Source organism: Pseudophryne corroboree, chromosome 5, assembly GCF_028390025.1.
Source record: "Pseudophryne corroboree isolate aPseCor3 chromosome 5, aPseCor3.hap2, whole genome shotgun sequence".
Classification (NCBI taxonomy): domain Eukaryota; kingdom Metazoa; phylum Chordata; class Amphibia; order Anura; family Myobatrachidae; genus Pseudophryne; species Pseudophryne corroboree.
Genome location: NC_086448.1, coordinates 357,758,757 through 357,782,677, shown reverse-complemented (window position 1 = coordinate 357,782,677; position 23,921 = coordinate 357,758,757). Strand labels below are relative to the sequence as shown.

At 47.9% G+C, this 23,921-nt stretch overlaps 1 protein-coding gene across 4 annotated transcripts in view; it reads left to right on the top strand.

The window, feature by feature from the left end:
- C5H7orf57 (chromosome 5 C7orf57 homolog) overlaps nt 1–23,921 on the top strand; it is a 154,692-nt gene that overhangs the window by 17,947 nt on the left and 112,824 nt on the right. For 3 of the 4 annotated variants that reach the window (XM_063922646.1, XM_063922647.1, XM_063922649.1), the window contains exon 2: nt 2,811–2,874. In XM_063922646.1, coding sequence (XP_063778716.1) covers nt 2,811–2,874 — 64 coding nt within the window. Of the gene's footprint in view, nt 1–2,810; nt 2,875–22,849; nt 22,922–23,921 lie in introns of those variants that run through there. The other variant, XM_063922648.1, reaches the window with a different exon arrangement.

The following is a 23,921-nucleotide window of genomic DNA, read 5'->3' as shown; positions in this document are numbered from 1 at the left end:
TCTTCTCCCGTTTTTCTGAGACCTGGCAGGGGTTAAATACATCCATATAGCCCCCAGGGGCTATATGTGATGTATTTTTAGCCAGAATAAGGTACTATCATTGCTGCCCAGGGCGCCCCCCCCAGCGCCCTGCACCCTCAGTGACCGCTGCTATGAAGTGTGCTGACAACAATGGCGCACAGCTGCAGTGCTGTGCGCTACCTTATGAAGACTGAAAAGTCTTCTGCCGCCGGTTTCTGGACCTCTTCACTTTTCGGCATCTGCAAGGGGGTCGGCGGCGCGGCTCCGGGACGAACCCCAGGGTGAGACCTGTGTTCCGACTCCCTCTGGAGCTAATGGTGTCCAGTAGCCTAAGAAGCCAATCCATCCTGCACGCAGGTGAGTTCACTTCTCTCCCCTAAGTCCCTCGATGCAGTGAGCCTGTTGCCAGCAGGTCTCACTGAAAATAAAAAACCTAACAAAACTTTTACTCTAAGCAGCTCTTTAGGAGAGCCACCTAGATTGCACCCTTCTCGGCCGGGCACAAAAATCTAACTGAGGCTTGGAGGAGGGTCATAGGGGGAGGAGCCAGTGCACACCACCTGATCCTAAAGCTTTTACTTTTGTGCCCTGTCTCCTGCGGAGCCGCTATTCCCCATGGTCCTGACGGAGTCCCCAGCATCCACTAGGACGTCAGAGAAAGGTATCTTTTCTACTTCAGAATAATGTGGCATATTCAACTCACAGTAAAATATTATCCAACATGTATATAAAGGTATCTTTTCATTCGCATTTAAACCCATACACTAGGACGTACCCGAACTCACAACCTGCACAGTAAGGATGTACAGAACAAGATACCTTTAAATCCCATCACCATATGTAAGTAAGTGAAGTATCTATTACTTAGTATAGCGTTCAGCATAGGCGTACCCCACTCACAGTCAGAAATGATGTAGTTCTCCCATATAGGTATCTTTCTCCATATTCCCCCCAAACAAATTTCAGACTCAGGTTTTCATAAAAAAGGGGGTACAATTTATTTAAAAGTCCATATCCAGTACAGGGTGTCATATACATATATGTAGAAAAAAAGATAAAAAATATTTAGAAAGGGAGCACTTCATCCACACCAAAAGGTGGAGGAGACCAAGAGGTAAGATGTATATCCTGATGTAGAGCCCCAGACCTCTCATTCACCAGTTAACCTGATGGTCATAAGCTCTCCGCGGTGGTGTGTATGTCATAAATGAAGGCTCCCCTCTGCTGTCTACCAACGCGTTACAATCCTGCTTGATATTCTTCAGGGGATTAGATGCTCTTAGGAAGCTCCAGGCCAGACATCTTATTCGCTCTTAACTACAGTGTATTGATTAATCTGATTTGTTACATTGTACATCTGTGTGCAAATGAGTCAATTACGAAGTGCTACAATGCAACCGCCGTGGCTTTTTCCACACACAATTCCATTGCGCTCCATCTCTTACTTTGTACATGTTTAAACTGCTGTGCAGTGAAAGTGGCAGCTCAGCATCTCTAGTACAGTGTGATTGGTTTTCTGCATCTGCGATTCAGATAAGATGCATAATTGAAAGTAAAAAAAATAAGGAAAGGAGAACAGCGCTATGGATCTTTAAACCACACTTGGTTAATTAAAAAAAATCTATGCACAATGCGGTTCAGTTATTAAAAATAATAATATTTAGTTAAATAACAATCCAATCCGAACATGCTGTATGAAATCCATAGACCGGTCTATAAGAGGAGAAAAGTTCTCCTTGTGCACCATATATGAGGTTTAGGTGTACACCTTTACATTTTACAGTCACTGGATGCAGACAAATATATTCATGCAATAATTCTGGTATAATATACAGCAGGTAGGAAATTATTACCCCGGATGCAGTTACATTGCCGGCAGTTGGGATCCCGGTGGTCACGCTGGTCAGGATACAGACGCCGGAATCCAGAATGCTGACAATGCCGCCACCCAGAATCACAGGGGCTATTCCCACTCGTGGGAATAGAACATGTGGCGAGCGCAGCATGCCACCGAGCCCGTAGCGAGGCGAGTGCAGCAAGCCCGCAAGGGACTCTCTGAGCTCACCCTGCTGCCAGCATACTAATGCCCAGGATGCAGTTGTCTGTATACTGACAGCCGGCAACCCGACTGTCGGTAATTCATACTGATCCCTGTTACCCAGTCCATGAGTTGATAAACCATGCAGTCACTGCTTGCAAGAAGTTCTTGCTGCAATGTTGCAGGTGGACTGTGGATGCAGGATTCAATTGTTGCTCCTGTTGGGCGTGAACAGCTGCCGGCGTCAGCATTTCATCTCGCACTCCCTGGATGGGTGAGCCGATATGTGCGAAAACTGACCTGTTTGGACGCCCAAACTATTAGTTTAGTCAGGTTTAGCGGCTTTATGCTGCTAAACCTGACACTAATGGGCGTGATAAGTATGATAACCAGCATCAATTGAATATTGCCCCTGCGATCGTGTGTATCAGGACATATCTGTACATTCTGGGGATGATTGAAATTTGCTAATAACACCTGAAAACAGCTGTTTTGGGGGATATTCTGTCAATTTCTTTGATACGTGTACCCCTAAAGGTGGAAGCAACTTCATGAATTGTATCTAGAGACAGTGATACACCAATTACTACTTGTGCAGTAAAGGCCAACACTAATCTTGAAGACAACTTGATTAATACAGCAAAGCATCCCATAGTTGGTAGTCGCAGATTAAAAATTAAAAAAATCAGAATACCACCTTTACTTTCTGTTAGTAGTTCCTTTATTAATTATTTTTTTTTTTCCCCCCAAGGAACAAACAATGCGGCACTTGACAAAAGAACCTGCTGGTCCCTCTAGCAGATATGCTAGCTGCGGTAAGTTCTTACAAACTAAAAAAATAATCATAAACCACTTTCTTTTGTGTTACGTATATTGTAGCATAAACAGGTTCTTTTCAGTAGTGCATGATCAGATCAGTAGAAGGTGGTTTGTATAGGGGTCTAGTCATTGGGCCTAATTCAGATCTGATCGCAGCAGCAAATTTGTTAGCTAATGGGCAAAATCATGTGCATTGCAATATAACCCACCCAAATCTAACTCTCTCTGCAAAGGTTATATCTGCCCCACCTGCAGTGCACATGGTTTTGCTAACAAATTTACCCCCCATGTGCACTGCAGGTGGGACAGATGTAACGTGCAGAGAGAGTTATAGGCCCTACACACATGCCGATATTCTGAAAGATATGAACGATCTCGTTCATAAATGAACGAGAACTCGTTCATATCTTTCAGTGTGGAGACTCCAGCGATGAACGATGCGCGGCCCCGCGCTCGTTCATCGCTGATCTCCCATCGGCTGTGCATGCAGGCCAATATGGACGATCTCGTCCATATTTGCCTGCACTTCAATGCAGCCGGGTGACGGGGGGAGTGAAGAAACTTCACTCCCCCGTCACTGCCCCCCCGCCGCCGGGTTGCTCGTCGGCCGTATCGGCCGTCGGGCACCTCGGCGGCGCATCGCCGAGTGTGTAGGGCCCTTTAGATTTGGGTGGGTTATATTGTTTCTGTGCAGGGTTAATACTGGCTGCTTCATTTTTACACTGCAACTAACTCTTGCCACACATGTTATATCTGCCCCACCTGCAGTGCACATGGTTTTGCCCATTAGCTAACAAATTTGCTGCTGCGATCAGATCTGAATTAGGCCCATTGGCCCCTGTTTATCGACATGCACTAATAAGGATTGTCTATCTGTGCTTATCACAGGGGGAGAAGCATCACTACAATTTATCATTAATATGTACCCCAGCAGTTTAAGGATACTCAAATTCCCTGCGTTATTGACTGTCAGCATTAACAGTAGTCTTACCGCTTTTCCGATTAGTGTTGATGGACAGGCACATGCATGACTTGGCTTTGCTGGGTACACATGCATAGTGTCACTCAAAGCCCTGCCTTGGATTTCCAATTCCCCTAGCTAATAAATATGATTTTCTACTAATATTCTCTTTGAAAATACAGTTTTTGCAAGAGGAAGGGATTTTCTCCCTTTAATAAAAAGAAAAGATCTGATGGTGCAAGACTAAACTGATCTAGATGTGGCAGCATCCGCCCACTTCCAAGCGAGGAGAATAATGCCAGGAATCTATTGTCCATGGTGACGGAATGGGGCCAATATGATGTGATTCTATGATCATTGTGTCATATGGCCCACCCCTTGTTAAGAGAGCGCCCTCTGCTGTCTCTGTCCAGCACACTAGGACCCTGGACTGCGGGTGGTGTGACCTCTGACCTTATGCGGCATACTGTGCTTCTTCTCCATCCTCCATAGTAACAGGACATGCCCCTGCGAGTCTCCATCATTTTTATTTATTTATTTATTAACAGTTTCTTATATAGCGCAGCAAATTCTGTTGCGCCATCTCTCTCCCATAACGGAGAGAGATGGTGGTATAGAGGCCATTGACCCTGCTAGTTCCACTGAATGACCACCACCATACCACTATGTATAAGCCAGTGTGTGCATAGGGGGTAATTCCAAGTTGATCGCAGCAGGATTTTTTTTAGAAGTTGGGCAAAACCATGTGCACTGCAGGGAGGCAGATGTAACATGTGCAGAGAGAGTTAGATTTGGGTGTGGTGTGTTCAATCTGCAATCTAAATTGCAGTGTAAAAATAAAGCAGCCAGTATTTACCCTGCACAGAAATAAAATAACCCACCCAAATCTAACTCTCTCTGCACATGTTATATCTGCCTCCCCTGCAGTGCACATGGTTTTGCCCAACTGCTAAAAAAAATCCTGCTGCGATCAACTTGGAATTACTCCCATAGTCTACTGCCACCACTGTATGTATGCACACAGGTGTGTGCTCCCATTTCCCTGCACACCACCTGTGCTACTCCATACGTTCCTGGCTGGATCTTCTTCATCCATTATATGTAGATTGCATACCTCCCAACATGACCCATTCCAGGAGGGACAAAATGCTCTCTACCTAGACTTCCTTATTAAGTTATGATTGCAATCACCTGTGTTGAAATTCCTTTCTTATCAATTAAATACGCCAATCATATAATAAGAGGGAAGTCCAGGTAGAGAGCATTCTGTCCCTCCTGGAATGGGACATGTTGGGAGGTATGCATTGTTTATCTGTTGTACATACCTGCTGCATTAACTCTGTGTTGTCCTGCAAACTTGTTTTACCTGGTTAATAAAGTTACTCAGGATGTCCAGTTAATTCACGCAGCCAGGGCCAGTTAAGCTGCATACAAGGACCCAGCCACTGGCTTTCAGCACAACCAGAAAACGAGGCTGACGCGCCGCCATATTCTGGAATGGTGCATCTCCATCCCCCCAAATGGCTGCAAATTGTCATTGACATGACATCTGCCGCCATACTGCGCCCATCATCACTGTTCCTGATCTGCATACACAGATTTAAAACAATTGGAACAGTGCAAAATACATCACTCCAGCATCCACCTCTGAATCAGCCCCTGAGAGTACTATTCATTCATCTGCCAAGCATATGCATATCCTTTAGCTGCATAACAATGCTTTCTGAGCTGCTGTACTAACGAATGTTTTACCCTGCAGCCTTTTTTGTCTTGTTGAATAGTAATCCTTATGCTTGCTAGCTTATATAGTAGCTATAAATCACACTGTCGATTTCTTCACCTCCACAGCATGAAATAGCTGTGAAAGCACTGAGCTATAATGTAACATTTACAAACCGCTTCCATGATTTTTCTATCCAAAAATGCCCAACTATAAAATCACCAGATAGAGACTGATGATGGTTATGTGTGCACACTGTCGCATGTTGTCCTGCACCTACTGATGCGGACGTGGCGCTGGATTCTGAAGCTAACACTACAGCGACCGGTTTCGCGTCTTTTGCTGTAGCCGCGGCTGTCACTTTGTGCTAATGCTAGTATCAGCCCATCCCTGGTATATAGCCGTAACTATTGGAAGTAACATCGTGCAGAATCTCTGTTCGAGTATGGCCTGCAGTGCACGCGAATAAGAATCTGAGCCTGAAACCACTCCTGTAACTCCCATAGCACGCCAATAAGAGTGAATATCTGTCTGCATAGCCACGTTTCAGTTGCCAGCTAGCACATTGCAGAGTCCGTATGGTCCTGCGACTGTGTGCTATCTCCATGGGACATTGCGCCGTAAACTTGTTGGGGGGTGAGGGGGGAGGGGGGGCATTTTCTGGCCACATGCAGAGCTGGAGATGCATTCCCCTTTGCAAAACATTGCATACACATCTGGTTTACACAAACCATAGGTCACAGACACTTAGGGGTATATTCAATTGAAGTCGGATCCATTCCGACATTCATTTGTCGGAATGGATCAGACCTGGGCTATTCAATGACATTTCAATTCGACTTTAAAAAAAGTGTAATTGAGGTAGGGGGAGACGGGGGAGAGCCACGGGCAGACGGGGAAGAGCTGCTGTCTCCCCCATCTGCCCGCGGCTCTCCCCTGTCTCCCCCCCCCCTTCCCCCGTCTCTCTGCCTTTCCCGTCCCTCTTCTCCCAGTCCCTGCATCACAGCCGCCGCTGGAGCTGGGTGGACGCTGCTGTGAGCGGCGGCTGTGACATCCTCCAGCGCTGCTCACCTCGTCCCCGCCTCGGCTCTCCCCGTCCCCGCCTCGGCTCTCCCCATCTCAGTTCAACTTTTATTAAAGTCGAAGTGAGATGGTCGAAAAGGGGGCCAAAACGTGAATCGACAGCTATTCCGCCAATCCATGTGCTTTGGGGTTTGATTGAATAGGTCGGAACCCCTTCCGACCTAAAAAAGTTGAAAACTGCCGTCTTTTCGACAGACGGCAGCTTTCGACTTCAATTGAATATACCCCTTACTGTAAGTCTCTTCATGTTGTAAACCACTTGTTTATTGGTTAACAAATGATTTCGCTAACAGGTGTTTATTAAGCTACAACAACCTCTCTAATACAGAAGAAATAACTTGTCTGCCCCCGCCCCAAAAAACAAGCAAACAAACACGTTTAGCTTTAACGCATTGTGATGAAGAAAGCAGCTATCAGAGTCTGCGCATAGTTCACAAACCGCTATTCTCACGCAGTCCTCTAATGTCAACAGCCGTCTGACATTACCGCAAGTAATACAAGTATTCTAGGCGCACATACATCTTTTTCTGGTCCACTTGTGCTAACAAGCCCAGTAGTAGAACTTTGTTAGTATACCCACTTTCTCTGACGTCCTAAGTGGATGCTGGGACTCCGTAAGGACCATGGGAAATAGCGGCTCCGCAGGAGACTGGGCACAACTAAAGAAAGCTTTAGGACTACCTGGTGTGCACTGGCTCCTCCCACTATGACCCTCCTCCAGACCTCAGTTAGAATCTTGTGCCCGGCTGAGCTGGATGCACACTAGGGGCTCTCCTGAGCTCCTAGAAAGAAAGTATATTTTAGGTTTTTTATTTTACAGTGAGATCTGCTGGCAACAGACTCACTGCAGCGAGGGACTAAGGGGAGAAGAAGCGAACCTACCTGACTGGAGGTAGCTTGGGCTTCTTAGGCTACTGGACACCATTAGCTCCAGAGGGATCAAACACAGGACCCGACCTCGATCGTTCGGTCCCGGAGCCGCGCCGCCGGCCCCCTTACAGAGCCAGAAGCAAGAAGTGTTCCGGAAAATCGGCGGCAGATGACTTCTGTCTTCAACAAGGTAGCGCACAGCACTGCAGCTGTGCGCCATTGCTCCTCATGCACACCTCACACTCCGGTCACTGATGGGTGCAGGGCGCTGGGGGGGGGCGCCCTGAGGGCAATATTTTACACCTTGGCTGGCAAATCATCACAATATATAGTCCCAGGGCTATATATGTGATAAATTACCCCTGCCAGAATCCATGAAAAAAGCGGGAGAAAAGTCCGCCGGAAAAGGGGCGGGGCTATCTCCCTCAGCACACTGGCGCCATTTTTTCTTCACAGTGCAGCTGGAAGACAGCTCCCCAGGCTCTCCCCTGTAGTTTTCAGGCTCAAAGGGTTAAAAAGAGAGGGGGGGCACTAAATTTAGGCGCAATATGTGTATACAAGCAGCTATTGGGGGAAAAATCACTCAGTTATAGTGTTAATCCCTGCATTATATAGCGCTCTGGTGTGTGCTGGCATACTCTCTCTCTGTCTCCCCAAAGGACTTTGTGGGGTCCTGTCCTCAGTCAGAGCATTCCCTGTGTGTGTGCGGTGTGTCGGTACGGCTGTGTCGACATGTTGGATGAGGAAGGTTACGTGGAGGCGGAGCAGAGGCCGATAAATGGGATGTCGCCCCCTGTGGGGCCGACACCAGAGTGGATGGATAGGTGGAAGGTATTAACCGACAATGTCAACTCCTTACATAAAAGGCTGGATGACGTAACAGTTGTGGGACAGCCGGCTTCTCAGCCCGCGCCTGCCCAGGTGTCTCAAAGGCCATCAGGGGCTCAAAAAACGCCCGTTACCTCAGATAGCAGACACAGATGTCGACACGGAGTCTGACTCCAGTGTCGACGAGGTTGAGACATATACACAATCCACTAGGAACATCCGTTGCATGATCTCGGCAATGAAAAATGTGTTACACATTTCTGACATGAACCCAAGTACCACATAAAAGGGGTTTTATGTTTGGGGAGAAAAAGCAGCCAGTGTTTTGTTCCCCCATCAGATGAGTGAATGAAGTGTGTAAAGAAGCGTGGGTTCCCCCGATAAGAAACTGGTAATTTCTAAAAAGTTACTGCTGGCGTACCCTTTCCCGCCAGAGGATAGGTCACGTTGGGAGATATTCCCTAGGGTGGATAAGGCGCTCACACGTTTGTCAAAAAAGGTGGCACTGCCGTCTTAGGATACGGCCACTTTGAAGGAGCCTGCTGATAAAAAGCAGGAGGCTATCCTGAAGTCTGTATATACACACTCAGGTACTATACTGAGACCTGCAATTGCCTCAGCATGAATAGTGCTGCTGCAGCGTGGTCTGATACCCTGTCAGATAATATTAATACCCTAGACAGGGATAATATTTTGCTAACATAGAGCATATTAAAGACGTCGTCTTATATATGAGGGATGCACAGAGGGATATTTGCCGGCTGGCATCCAGAATTAATGCAATGTCCATTCTGCCAGGAGGGTATTAGAGACCCGGCAGTGGACAGGTGTTGCTGACTTTAAAAGGCACATGGAGATTCTGCCTTATAAGGTGAGGAATTGTTTGGGGATGGTCTCTGGGACCTCGTATCCACAGCAACAGCTGGGAAGAAAAATTTTTACCTCAGGTTTCCTCACAGCCTAAGAAAGCACCGTATTTTCAGGTACAGTCCTTTCGGCTTCAGAAAAGCAAGCGGGTCAAAGGCGCTTCCTTTCTGCACAGAGACAAGGGAAGAAGGAAAAAGCTGCACCAGACAGCCAGTTCCCAGGATCAAAAATCTTCCCCCGCTTCCTCTGAGTCCACCGCATGACGCTGGGGCCCCACAGGTGGAGACAGGTGCGGTGGGGGCACGTCTCGGGAACTTCAGGGACCAGTGGGCTTGCCCACAGGTGGATCCCTAGGTTCTGCAAGTAGTATCTCAGGGATACAAGCTGGAGTTCGAGGCGACTCCCCCTCACCGTTACCTCACATCAGCCTTGCCTGCTGCCCTCGGAGAAAGGGAGGTAGTACTGGCGGCAATTCACAAGCTGTACTTCCAGCAGGTGAAATCAAGGTACCCCTCCTTCAACAAGGCCGGGGTTACTATTCCAAAATGTTTGTGGTACCAAAACCAGACGGTTCGGTGAGACCCATTCTAAAATTTAAATCCTTGAACACTTATATACGAAGGTTCAAGTTCAAAATGGAATCGCTCAGGGCGATTATTGCAAGCCTGGAGAATTTCATGGTATCACTGGACATCAAGGATGCTTACCTGCATGTCCCTATTTACCCTCCTCACCAGGAGTACCTCAAAATTGTGGTACAGGATTGTCATTACCAATTCCAGACGTTGCCGTTGGTCTGTCCCCGGCACCGAGGGTATTTACCAAGGTAGTGGCCGAAATAATTATCCCGTACTTGGACGATCTCCTTATAAAGGCGAGGTCCAGGGAGCAGTTGTTTGTCGGAGTAGCACTATCTCGGGAAGTGCTACAACAGCACGGCTGGATTCTGAATATTCCAAAGTCGCAGCTGGTTCCTACGACGCATCTACTGTTCCTGGGTATGGTTCTGGACACAGAACAAGAAAAAAGGGTTTCTCCCGGAGGAGAAGTCCAAGGAGTTGTCGTCTCTAGACAGAGACCTCCTAATACAAATACAGGTGTCGGTGCATCAATGCACGCGAGCCCTGGGAAAGATGGTAGCTTCTTACGAAGAAATTCCATTCGCCAGGTCCCATGCAAGGATCTTCCAGTGGGATCTGTTGGACAAGTGGTCCGGGTCGCATCTTCAGATGCATCGGCGGATAACCCTGTCTCCAAGGGCCAGGGTGTCGCTGTTGTGGTGGCTGCAGAGTGCTCATCTTCTAGAGGGCCGCAGATTCGGCATACAGGACTGGGTCCTGGTGACCACGGATGCCAGCCTTCGAGGTTGGGGGGCAGTCACACAGGGAAGAAACTTCCAAGGACTATGGACAAGTCAGGAGACTTCCCTACACAAAAATATTCTGGAACTAAGGGCCATTTACAATGCCCTAAGTCAGGCTAGACCCCTGCTTCAACACCGGCCGGTGCTGATCCAGTCAGACAACATCACGGCGGTCGCTCATGTAAACCGACAGGGCGGCACAAGAAGCAGGATGGCGATGGCAGAAGCCACAAGGATTCTCCAATGGGCGGAAAATCATGTGTTTGCACTGTCAGCAGTGTTTATTCCCGGAGTGGACAACTGGGAAGCAGACTTTCTCAGCAGACACGACCTCCACCCGGGAGAGTGGGGACTTCATCCAGAAGTCTTCCAAATGATTGTACACCGTTGGGAAAGGCCACAGGTGGACATGATGGCGTCCCGCCTCAACAAAAAGCTAAAAAGATATTGCGCCAGGTCAAGGGACCCTCAGGCGATAGCTGTGGACGCTCTGGTAACACCGTGGGTGTACCAGTCGGTGTATGTGTTCCCTTCTCTGCCTCTCATACCCAGGGTAATGAGAATAATAAGAAGGAGAGGAGTACGAACTATACTCATTGTTCCGGATTGGCCAAGAAGAGCTTGGTACCCAGAACTCCAAGAAATGATCTCAGAGGACCCATGGCCTCTGCCGCTCAGACAGGACCTGCTGCAGCAGGGGGCCTGTCTGTTCCAAGACGTACCGCGGCTGCGTTTGACGGCATGGCGGTTGAACGCCGGATCCTGAAGGAAAAGGGCATTCCGGAGGAAGTTATCCCTACGCTAATTAAAGCTAGGAAAGAAGTGAACGCAAACCATTATCACCGCATATGGCGGAAATATGTTGCGTGCTGTGAGGCCAGGAAGGCCCCAACGGAGGAATTTCAGCTAGGTCGATTTCTGCACTTCCTACAGTCAGGGGTGACTATGGGCCTAAAATTGGGTTCCATTAAGGTCCAGATTTCGGCTCAATCGTTTTTCTTCCAAAATAGAACTGACTTCACTGCCTGAAGTTCAGACTTTTGTTAAGGGAGTGCTGCATAGTCAGCCCCCGTTTGTGCCTCCAGTGGCACCGTGGGATCTCAACGTGGTGTTGGATTTCCTGAAGTCGCATTGGGTTGAGCCACTTAAATCCATGGAGCTAAAATACCTCATGTGGAAAGTGGTCATGCTGTTGGCCTTGGCGTCGGCCAGGCGTGTATCAGAATTAGCGGCTTTATCATGCAAAAGCCCTTATCTAATTTTTTTATATGGATAGGGCGGAATTGAGGACTCGTTCCCAATTCCTTCCTAAGGTGGTATCAGTTTTTCATGTGAACCAACCTATTGTGGTGCCTGCGGCTACTTGGGACTTGGAGGATTCCAAGTTACTGGACGTAGTCAGGGCCCTGAAAAATATATGTTTCCAGGACGGCTGGAGTCAGGAAAACTGACTCGCTATTTATCCTGTATGCACCCAACAAGCTGGGTGCTCCTGCTTCTAAGCAGACTATTGCTCGCTGGATCTGTAGCACGATTCAACTTGCACATTCTGCGGCTGGACTGCCGCACCCTAAATCTGTAAAAGCCCATTCCACGAGGAAAGTGGGCTCTTCTTGGGCGGCTGCCCGAGGGGTCTCGGCTTTACAAATTTGCCGAGCTGTTACTTGGTCGGGTTCAAACACTTTTGCAAGAGTCTACAAGTTTGATACCCTGGCTGAGGAGGACCTAGAGTTTGCTCATTCGGTGCTGCAGAGTCATCCGCACTCTCCCGCCCGTTTGGGAGCTTTGGTATAATCCCCATGGTCCTTACGGAGTCCCAGCATCCACTTAGGACGTCAGAGAAAATAAGAATTTACTCACCGGTAAATCTATTTCTCGTAGTCCGTAGTGGATGCTGGGCGCCCATCCCAAGTGCGGATTGTCTGCAATACTTGCATATAGTTATTGCCTAACTAAAGGGTTATTGTTGAGCCATCTGTTGAGAGGCTCAGTTATATTTCATACTGTTAACTGGGTATAGTATCACGAGTTAAACGGTGTGATTGGTGTGGCTGGTATGAGTCTTACCCGGGATTCAAAATCCTTCCTTATTGTGTCAGCTCTTTCGGGCACAGTATCCTAACTGAGGTCTGGAGGAGGGTCATAGTGGGAGGAGCCAGTGCACACCAGGTAGTCCTAAAGCTTTCTTTAGTTGTGCCCAGTCTCCTGCGGAGCCGCTATTCCCCATGGTCCTTACGGAGTCCCAGCATCCACTACGGACTACGAGAAATAGATTTACCGGTGAGTAAAATCTTATTTTCGCCCAGCCAGGCGCAGTCACGCTTAAGTGACAGAATTAGGCAAATCTGCATGGGCACATACGCTTAAGCCCACTATTCTTAGGATTACCATACTATCCCTTTAAAACCACTTGCCTGGCATGGTCGCATCAGATTCGACTACACCAGGCTGGGCTTTTCCTGACATGGTCTCATCTAATGTGACCAGTCAGAAAGCTAACTGTGCAGCTGCAGGAATAGAAGCTTCCTGCAATCGCCGCCGTCAGAGGAACCTCTGGTCCCTCTGCTTCCCGCTTCTCTCGCCCCCAGTGCCTGCCGTGCTACCAATCTCTGCCGATCGGTCAGCCCGGCAGCACACCAACCCAGCGGCTACAGACATTAGCATCCGCTGGCGAAATGTAAAAAAAAACAGCCCCTCACCCTCCCGTAGCTGCAGCAAGGATCTAGTACCTGGAAACTGAAGTCGCAATGGTCGCGAAGTTCGGATCATCGATGGTCATGATGTTCTGACCATCGCTGTTTCTACCGATGTTTGCTTTTAAAATATATCTATTTTTTTTTAAATGTTGATATTTTTTTTTCTTTAGAGAAAAATTATATTTTACATATTTTAAATAAATGATCTTCACCTAATTCAATCATAAAGAAAACTGACAATTTCTGAGCGGTTTTTGGAAAAAAATATTCGGCAGTTAAGTGGTTAAATTGGGACACTCACAAATTACAGTTCTGTGGCTGCTTAAAACCAGGTGAAATGTAGGCTTGGATTCAGCCAGCCACAGAACCTGTGTAATTCATGAGTGTCCCAGTTTAAAGGGATAATATGGTAAATCTAAATATTCTGAGTGTGTGCAGTATGAATTCATGCAGGCATGTGCAGGATATGCCAAACCAAATGCAGACCCTCCAACATGACCCGCCCCACTAGGTACAAAATGCTCTGTGTCTGGGCTTCCCTCTTAATTTATGATTTCCATCACCTGTGCTGAACTAGTTAAATGATAAGGAAGGTGTTTCTTCACAGGTGATGGCAATAATAAATTAAGAGGGAAGTCCAGGAACAGAGCATTCTGTACCTAGTGGGGCGGGTCATGTTGGAGGGTATGCAAATGGTGCAGTCTCACTGCGATAGCCGTACACTTAAATCTACATGAAAGGTGAGCTACTGTAGCACCACGTTTATCTTTAATTGAAAATTAATATAATAAGCTTACTATACTATCCTTTTAAACCGGGACACTCATGAATTACACTGGTTCTGGCTGTTTTGCTTGTATTTCACCTGCCTTTAATCAGCCACAGAACCTGTGTAATCCATGAGCGTCCTGGTTTAAAGGTATAGGGGTATATGCAATTGCGGTCGAATTGCCGCAAATGTCGAAAAACGGGGCATTTTCGACACAAAAAAAGATTCGACAATGCAATACAGTACTTTTCGACAAAAAACCTGCCGTTTCAGATTCGACTTTTTGCAATTCGACATTTACTCAAATTCGACATGTCTGCAATGGTAAAAATGCTGCTTTTCGACAAAAGTATATTCAATTGAAGTATGTCGATTCGACAACAGTGCTTTTCGACAGTCATTTAGTCAATTTCAGTCCGCCTCATTTTGCTGGCGGGATCTAATAAAAAAATGTAAAAACATTTTTTTTTTGTGTTTTTTTTATTGCTAATAGCATATCTATTTATATTAGAAGGGATTATGTATTTGGTTTGTCTATTAGGAGCCACAAGTATTGTTTATATATTTTTTAAAAGAATATTATTTTTTTTTACTGACTGAAATAATATGGAGAGATCAGATCATATTTTTCAGTGGGAAGGGGTGGGAATGGGTTAAAAATTGTGAAAAAAAATGCGTGGGGTCCCCCCTCCTAAGCATAACCAGCCTCGGGCTCTTTGAGCCGGTCCTGGTTGTAAAAATACGGGGGGGAAAATGACAGGGGATCCCCCGTATTTTTACAACCAGCACCGGGCTCTGCGTCCGGTCCTGGTGCAAAAAAATACGGGGGACAAAAGACGTAGGGGTCCCCCGTATTTTTCACACCAGCACCGGGCTCCACTAGCTGGGGAGATAATGCCACAGCCAGGGGACACTTTGATATCGGTCACTGCGGCCGTGGCATTAAATCCCCAACTAGTCACCCCTGGCCGGGGTACCCTGGAGGAGTGGGGATCCCTTAAATCAAGGGGTCCCCCCCCTCCAGCCACCAAGGGCCAGGGGTGAAGCCCGAGGCTGTCCCCCCCATCCAAGGGCTGCGGATGGGAGGCTGATAGCCAAGTGACAAAATAAAGAGTATTGTTTTTTGTAGCAGAACTACAAGTCCCAGCAAGCCTCCCCCGCAAGCTGGTACTTGGAGAACCACAAGTACCAGCATGCGGGGGGACGGGCCCGCTGGTACCTGTAGTTCTACTGCAATAAAATACCCAAATAAAAACAGTACACGCACACCGTGAAAGTAAAACTTTATTACATACATGCACGCCGACACACACATACTTACCTATGTTCACATGCCGACTCAGTCCCCTTCTCCACGTAGAATCCATGGGGTACCTGAAAATAAAATTATACTCACCAAAATCCAGTGTAGATCTGTCCTCTTCTTTTTTGTAATCCACGTACTTGGCAAAAAAATAAAACGCAAAACCCGGACCACGCACTGAAAGGGGTCCCATGTTTACACATGGGACCCCTTTCCCCAAATGCCGGGACACCCCGTGACTCCTGTCACAGAGGGTCCCTTCAGCCAATCAGGGAGCGCCACGTCGTGGCACTCTCCTGATTGGCTGTGCGCGTCTGAGCTGTCAGACGGCGCATAGCACTATGCCGCTCCATTATATTCAATGGTGGGAACTTTGCGGTCAGTGGTTGACCGCGAGTAACCTCACCGCTGACCGCAAAGTTCCCACCATTGAATATAATGGAGCGGCATAGTGCTATGTGCCGTCTGACAGCTCAGACGCGCACAGCCAATCAGGAGAGTGCCACGACGTGGCGCTCCCTGATTGGCTGAAGGGACCCTCTGTGACAGGAGTCACGGGGTGTCCCGGCATTTGGAAGGGGTCCCATGTGTAAACATGGGACCCCTTTCAGTGCGTGGTCCGGGTTTTGCGTTTTATTTTTTTGCCAAGTACGTGGATTACAAAAAAGAAGAGGACCGATCTACACTGGATTTTTGTGAGTATAATTTTATTTTCAGGTACCCTATGGATTCTACGTGGAGAAGGGGACCGAGTCGGCGTGTGAACATAGGTAAGTATGTGTGTCGGCGTGCATGTATGTAATAAAGTTTTACTTTCACGGTGTGCGTGTACTGTTTTTATTTGGGTATTTTTTTTGCAGTAGAACTACAGGTACCAGCGGGCCCGTTTCCCCCCCGCATGCTGGTACTTGTGGTTCTCCAAGTACCAGCTTGCGGGGAGGCTTGCTGGGACTTGTAGTTCTGCTACAAAAAACAATACTCTTTATTTTGTCACTTGGCTATCAGCCTCCCATCCGCAGCCCTTGGATGGGGGGGACAGCCTCGGGCTTCACCCCTGGCCCTTTGGTGGCTGGAGGGGGGGGACCCCTTGATTTAAGGGGTCCCCACTCCTCCAGGGTACCCCGGCCAGGGGTGACTAGTTGGGGATTTAATGCCACGGCCGCAGGGACCGGTATAAAAGTGTCACCCGGCTGTGGCATTATCTCTCCAGCTAGTGGAGCCCGGTGCTGGTGTGAAAAATACGGGGGACCCCTACGTCTTTTGTCCCCCGTATTTTTTGCACCAGGACCGGACGCAGAGCCCGGTGATGGTTGTGAAAATACGGGGGATCCCCTGTCATTTCCCCCCCCCCCCGTATTTTTACAACCAGGACCAGGTCAAAGAGCCCGAGGCTGGTTATGCTTAGGAGGGGGGACCCCACGCATTTTTTTTCACGGTTTTTTTACACACTTTTGTGCCGTCCATAAAGTCGAATCCAGGACACACACTATCGTCAATTGGTCCGTTTTTCGACAGCAGGACTGTCGAATCCGTTTTTTATTGAATATGTCGTATTCGGGTCCCGGCTGGAGGGTATCTGACTGTCGAATTGTGTTGAATTTAAAAACGGTCGAATTCCAGACGGAGTTCGACCGCAATTGCATATACCCCATAGTATGGTAAACCTAAATATATTTTATTTACTCATAGCTTATACAGTAGCTAGAAAGCATTTTGTTTTCTCTGACGTCCTAAGTGGATGCTGGGGACTCCGTCAGGACCATGGGGAATAGCGGCTCCGCAGGAGACAGGGCACAAAAGTAAAAGCTTTAGGATCAGGTGGTGTGCACTGGCTCCTCCCCCTATGACCCTCCTCCAAGCCTCAGTTAGGTTTTTGTGCCCGGCCGAGAAGGGTGCAATCTAGGTGGCTCTCCTAAAGAGCTGCTTAGAGTAAAAGTTTTGTTAGGTTTTTTATTTTCAGTGAGTCCGGCTGGCAACAGGCTCACTGCAACGAGGGACTTAGGGGAGAAGAAGTGAACTCACCTGCGTGCAGGATGGATTGGCTTCTTAGGCTACTGGACACTAGCTCCAGAGGGACGATCACAGGTACAGCCTGGATGGGTCACCGGAGCCGCGCCGCCGACCCCCTTGCAGATGCTGAAGAGAGAAGAGGTCCAGAAATCGGCGGCTGAAGACTTCTCAGTCTTCATGAGGTAGCGCACAGCACTGCAGCTGTGCGCCATTGCTCTCAGCACACTTCACACCAACGGTCACTGAGGGTGCAGGGCGCTTGGGGGGGCGCCCTGGGCAGCAATGAAAGTACCTATGCTGGCTAAAAATACATCACATATAGCCCCTGGGGCTATATGGATGTATTTAACCCCTGCCAGGTTGTCAGAAAAACGGGAGAAGAAGCCCGCCGAAAAGGGGGCGGGGCCTATTCTCCTCAGCACACAGCGCCATTTTCCTACACAGCTCCGCTGCTAGGAAGGCTCCCAGGCTCTCCCCTGCACTGCACTACAGAAACAGGGTTAAAACAGAGAGGGGGGGGCACTTATTTGGCGATATTATTATATATTAAGATGCTATAAGGGAAAACACTTATATAAGGTTGTCCCTGTATAATATAGCGTTTTGGTGTGTGCTGGCAAACTCTCCCTCTGTCTCCCCAAAGGGCTAGTGGGGTCCTGTCCTCTATCAGAGCATTCCCTGTGTGTGTGCTGTGTGTCGGTACGTGTGTGTCGACATGTATGAGGACGATGTTGGTGAGGAGGCGGAGCAATTGCCTGTAATGGTGATGTCACTCTCTAGGGAGTCGACACCGGAATGGATGGCTTATTTAGGGAATTACGTGATAATGTCAATCAGTCGGTCGACACAGACACGGACACTGACTCCAGTGTCGACGGTGAAGAAACAGACGTATTTTCCATTTGGGCCACACGTTACATGTTAAGGGCAATGAAGGAGGTGTTACATATTTCTGATACTACAAGTACCACAAAAGAGGGTATTATGTGGGGTGTGAAAAAACTACCTGTAGTTTTTCCTGAATCAGATAAATTAAATGAAGTGTGTGATGATGCGTGGGTTTCCCCCGATAGAAAATTATTGGCGTTATACCCTTTCCCGCCAGAAGTTAGGGCGCGTTGGGAAACGCCCCTTAGGGTGGATAAGGCGCTCACACGCTTATCAAAACAAGTGGCGGTACCGTCTCCAGATACGGCCGCCCTCAAGGAGCCAGCTGATAGGAGGCTGGAAAATATCCTAAAAAGTATATACACACATACTGGTGTTATACTGCGACCAGCGATCACCTCAGCCTGGATGTGCAGCGCTGGGGTGGCTTGGTCGGATTCCCTGACTGAAAATATTGATACCCTTGACAGGGACAGTATTTTATTGACTATAGAGCATTTAAAGGATGCATTTCTATATATGCGAGATGCACAGAGGGATATTTGCACTCTGGCATCAAGAGTAAGTGCGATGTCCATATCTGCCAGAAGATGTTTATGGACACGACAGTGGTCAGGTGATGCAGATTCCAAACGGCACATGGAAGTATTGCCGTATAAAGGGGAGGAGTTATTTGGGGTCGGTCCATCGGACCTGGTGGCCACGGCAACAGCTGGAAAATCCACTTTTTTTTACCCCAAGTCACATCTCAGCAGAAAAAGACACCGTCTTTTCAGCCTCAGTCCTTTCGTCCCCATAAGGGCAAGCAGGCAAAAGGCCAGTCATATCTGCCCAGGGATAGAGGAAAGGGAAGAAGACTGCAGCAGGCAGCCCATTCCCAGGAACAGAAGCCCTCCACCGCTTTTGCCAAGTCCTCAGCATGACGCTGGGGCCGTACAAGCGGACTCAGGTGCGGTGGGGGGTCGTCTCAAGAGTTTCAGCGCGCAGTGGGCTCACTCGCAAGTGGACCCCTGGATCCTACAAGTAGTATCCCAGGGGTACAGATTGGAAATTCGAGACGTCTCCCCCTTGCAGGTTCCTGAAGTCTGCTTTACCAACGTCTCCCTCCGACAGGGAGGCAGTATTGGAAACAATTCACAAGCTGTATTCCCAGCAGGTGATAATCAAAGTACCCCTCCTACAACAAGGAAAGGGGTATTATTCCACACTATATTGTGGTACTGAAGCTAGACGGCTCGGTGAGACCTATTCTAAATCTGAAATATTTGAACACTTACATACAAAGGTTCAAATCAAGATGGAGTCACTCAGAGCAGTGATAGCGAACCAGGAAGAAGGGGACTATATGGTGTCCCTGGACATCAAGGATGCTTACCTCCATGTCCCAATTTGCCCTTCTCACCAAGGGTACCTCAGGTTCGTGGTACAAAACTGTCACTATCAGTTTCAGACGCTGCCGTTTGGATTGTCCACGGCACCCCGGGTCTTTACCAAGGTAATGGCCGAAATGATGATTCTTCTTCAAAGAAAAGGCGTCTTAATTATCCCTTACTTGGACGATCTCCTGATAAGGGCAAGGTCCAGAGAACAGTTGGAGGTCGGAGTAGCACTATCTCAAGTAGTTCTACGACAGCACGGGTGGATTCTAAATATTCCAAAATCGCAGCTGTCTCCGACGACACGTCTGCTGTTCCTTGGGATGATTCTGGACACAGTCCTGAAAAAGGTGTTTCTCCCGGAGGAGAAAGCCAGGGAGTTATCCGAGCTAGTCAGGAACCTCCTAAAACCAGGAAAAGTGTCAGTGCATCATTGCACAAGGGTCCTGGGAAAAATGGTGGCTTCTTACGAAGCGATTCCATTCGGCAGATTTCACGCAAGAACTTTTCAGTGGGATCTGCTGGAAAAATGGTCCGGATCGCATCTTCAGATGCATCAGCGGATAACCCTGTCTCCAAGGACAAGGGTGTCTCTTCTGTGGTGGCTGCAGAGTGCTCATCTACTAAAGGGCCACAGATTCGGCATTCAGGACTGGGTCCTGGTGACCACGGATGCCAGCCTGAAAGGCTGGGGAGCAGTCACACAAGGAAAAAATTTCCAGGGAGTGTGATCAAGTCTGGAGACTTTTCTCCACATAAATATACTGGAGCTAAGAGCAATTTAAAATGCTCTAAGCTTAGCAAGACCTCTGCTTCAAGGTCAGCCGGTATTGATCCAGTGGGACAACATCACGGCAGTCGCCCACGTAAACAGACAGGGCGGCACAAGAAGCAGGAGGGCAATGGCAGAAACTGCAAGGATTCTTCGCTGGGCGGAAAATCATGTGATAGCACTGTCAGCAGTGTTCATTCCGGGAGTGGACAACTGGGAAGCAGACTTCCTCAGCACGACCTCCACCCGGGAGAGTGGGGACTTCATCGGGAAGTCTTCCACATGATTGTGAACCGTTGGGAATGACCAAAGGTGGACATGATGGCGTCCCGCCTGAACAAAAAACTGGACAGGTATTGCGCCAGGTCAAGAGACCCTCAGGCAATAGCTGTGGACGTTCTGGTAACACCGTGGGTGTACCAGTCGGTGTATGTGTTCCCTCCTCTGCTTCTCATACCTAAGGTACTGAGAATTATAAGACGTAGAGGAGTAAGAACTATACTCGTGGCTCCGGATTGGCCAAGAAGGACTTGGTACCCGGAACTTCAAGAGATGCTCACAGAGGACTCATGGCCTCTGCCGCTAAGAAGGGACTTGCTTCAGCAAGTACCATGTCTGTTCCAAGACTTACCGCGGCTCTGTTTGACGGCATGGCGGTTGAACGCCGGATCCTAAGGGAAAAAGGCATTCCGGAAGAGGTCATTCCTACCCTGGTCAAAGCCAGGAAGGAGGTGACCGCACAACATTATCACCACATGTGGCGAAAATATGTTGCGTGGTGTGAGGCCAGGAAGGCCCCACGAAGAAATTTCAACTCGGTCGATTCCTGCATTTCCTGCAAACAGGAGTGTCTATGGGCCTCAAATTGGGGTCCATTAAGGTTCAAATTTCGGCCCTGTCGATTTTCTTCCAGAAAGAATTGGCTTCAGTTCCTTAAGTCCAGAAGTTTGTCAAGGGAGTACTGCATATACAACCCCCTTTTGTGCCTCCAGTGGCACTGTGGGATCTCAACGTAGTTCTGGGATTCCTCAAATCACATTGGTTTAAACCGCTCAAATCTGTGGATTTGAAATATCTCACATGGAAAGTGACCATGATGTTGGCCCTGGCCTCGGCCAGGCGAGTGTCAGAATTGGCGGCTTTGTCTCACTAAAGCCCATATCTGATTGTCCATTCGGACAGGGCAGAGCTGCGGACTCGTCCCCAGTTTCTCCCTAAGGTGGTGTCAGCGTTTCACCTGAACCAGCTTATTGTGGTACCTGCGGCTACTAGGGACTTGGAGGACTCCAAGTTGCTAGATGTTGTCAGGGCCCTGAAAATATAGGTTTCCAGGACGGCTGGAGTCAGGAAAACTGACTTGCTGTTATCCTGTATGCACCCAACAAACTGGGTGCTCTTGCTTCTAAGCAGACGATTGCTAGTTGGATGTGTAGTACAATTCAGCTTTCACATTCTGTGGCAGGTCTGCCACAGCCAAAATATGTAAATGCCCATTCCACAAGGAAGGTGGGCTCATCTTGGGCGGCTGCCCGAGGGGTCTCGGCTTTACAACTTTGCCGAGCTGCTACTTGGTCAGGGGCACACCCTGGCTGAGGAGGACCTGGAGTTCTCTCACTCGGTGCTGCAGAGTCATCCGCACTCTCCCGCCCGTTTGGGAGCTTTGGTATAATCCCCATGGTCCTGACGGAGTCCCCAGCATCCACTTAGGACGTCAGAGAAAATAAGAATTTACTTACCGATAATTCTATTTCTCGTAGTCCGTAGTGGATGCTGGGCGCCCATCCCAAGTGCGGATTGTCTGCAATACTTGTACATAGTTATTGTTACAAAAATCGGGTTATTATTGTTGTGAGCCATCTTTTCAGAGGCTCCGCTGTTATCATGCTGTTAACTGGGTTCAGATCACAGGTTGTACAGTGTGATTGGTGTGGCTGGTATGAGTCTTACCCGGGATTCAAAATCCTTCCTTATTGTGTACGCTCGTCCGGGCACAGTATCCTAACTGAGGCTTGGAGGAGGGTCATAGGGGGAGGAGCCAGTGCACACCACCTGATCCTAAAGCTTTTACTTTTGTGCCCTGTCTCCTGCGGAGCCGCTATTCCCCATGGTCCTGACGGAGTCCCCAGCATCCACTACGGACTACGAGAAATAGAATTATCGGTAAGTAAATTCTTATTTTTGTTATTTGTAAGGTATCTTGTGATATGTTTTTAAATATTACAATTCATACTTGCCTACCTGACCCTCTCCATGAGGGAGAAAATGCTCTGTTCCTGGACTTTCCTGGTAATGTATGATTGCCATCACCTGTGGTGAAACACCTTTCTTATCAATTAACTAGCTCACCACAGGTGATGGCAATCATACATTACCAGGAAAGTCCAGGAACAGAGCATTTTCTCCCTCATGGAAAGGGTCAGGTAGGCAAGTATGTTACAATTACAGGTTTAGCCTGAATTGTGGGAGGGGCTGAGTACCTTTATAAAGTCTTTTCTGCTGACTTCCTTCTTGTACTTCCATCATGCAACTTGTTACAGGTATGGAGGAGGGTCCCTGCTTGTACCATTCACCTTATATGAAAGCCATGTTTCATGTCACTCTTCTTCAGCTCTAAATTGCTTCAACTTTAGACAAATGTCATTAAAAGCTATTCCAGATATTTCCATCACCTGATGGTACAAGCATTGTTCCCAGCAGAGGGATCTCTTAGAAACCATTATTTCTCATCTTGCAAGCTATCCTCATTTTTGTTCCACCTAATTGTTTCCTTCCTCACATCTGAACTCTTGCCCATTTGTTATGGCAGCCATTGATTGTATCACTAAAAGTTATATTTAATTCCATTCCTGCCTTTCTAACATTTGCAGACTTGCCATAGCAGGGTCCATTTGTTTATACCTCTGCTTTCCCACAGATAAAGAAAAGGACCTATTCCTCTGTTACTACTAGTTTGCTCTTCTCTTGCTTTGCTTGCATAGCAGGGTCATCATTGGTTTTTATGTACAGCTTTTCTAGCAGTGTATTTTCTCTCCACTTGACTCTAATAGTACTTTACCCACTGCTGTTTTACACTTGTTACTTGCATTTTTCTATTTTGAGGTAGCGTTATACTGTATGCTTGTTGCTCACCATTTACTTTAATTTTGTCTTTATTGTTGTCTTACTTCATACTGTTTCCCATCTCCAGTCTTCAGAAAACCCTAACAGTGCATGTTTTCCTGGTCTCTGCACAAAGCTACAAATTGAATTAGAAGTACCACCTGTGGATCTTTTAAATGTCAGTCAATAATGACTACACCTGTGCTCCAGCATGGAGTGTTGAAAATACACACACACTTTAAAGGTGCATACACACGGTGAGAGTCGAGCTAAGCCCGATTCTCACTATGCGACAGGCTAGGTCTGCATCGCAAGCACATAATGACTGTGCCTGCGATACTGACTGTGCCATTTTGGCTAAGTCAGTTTTGACTGTCTCTTCTATAGAGAGAGACTGTGCAGGTGAGTCAATTTTGACTATCTAGGCTTGTGATGCCG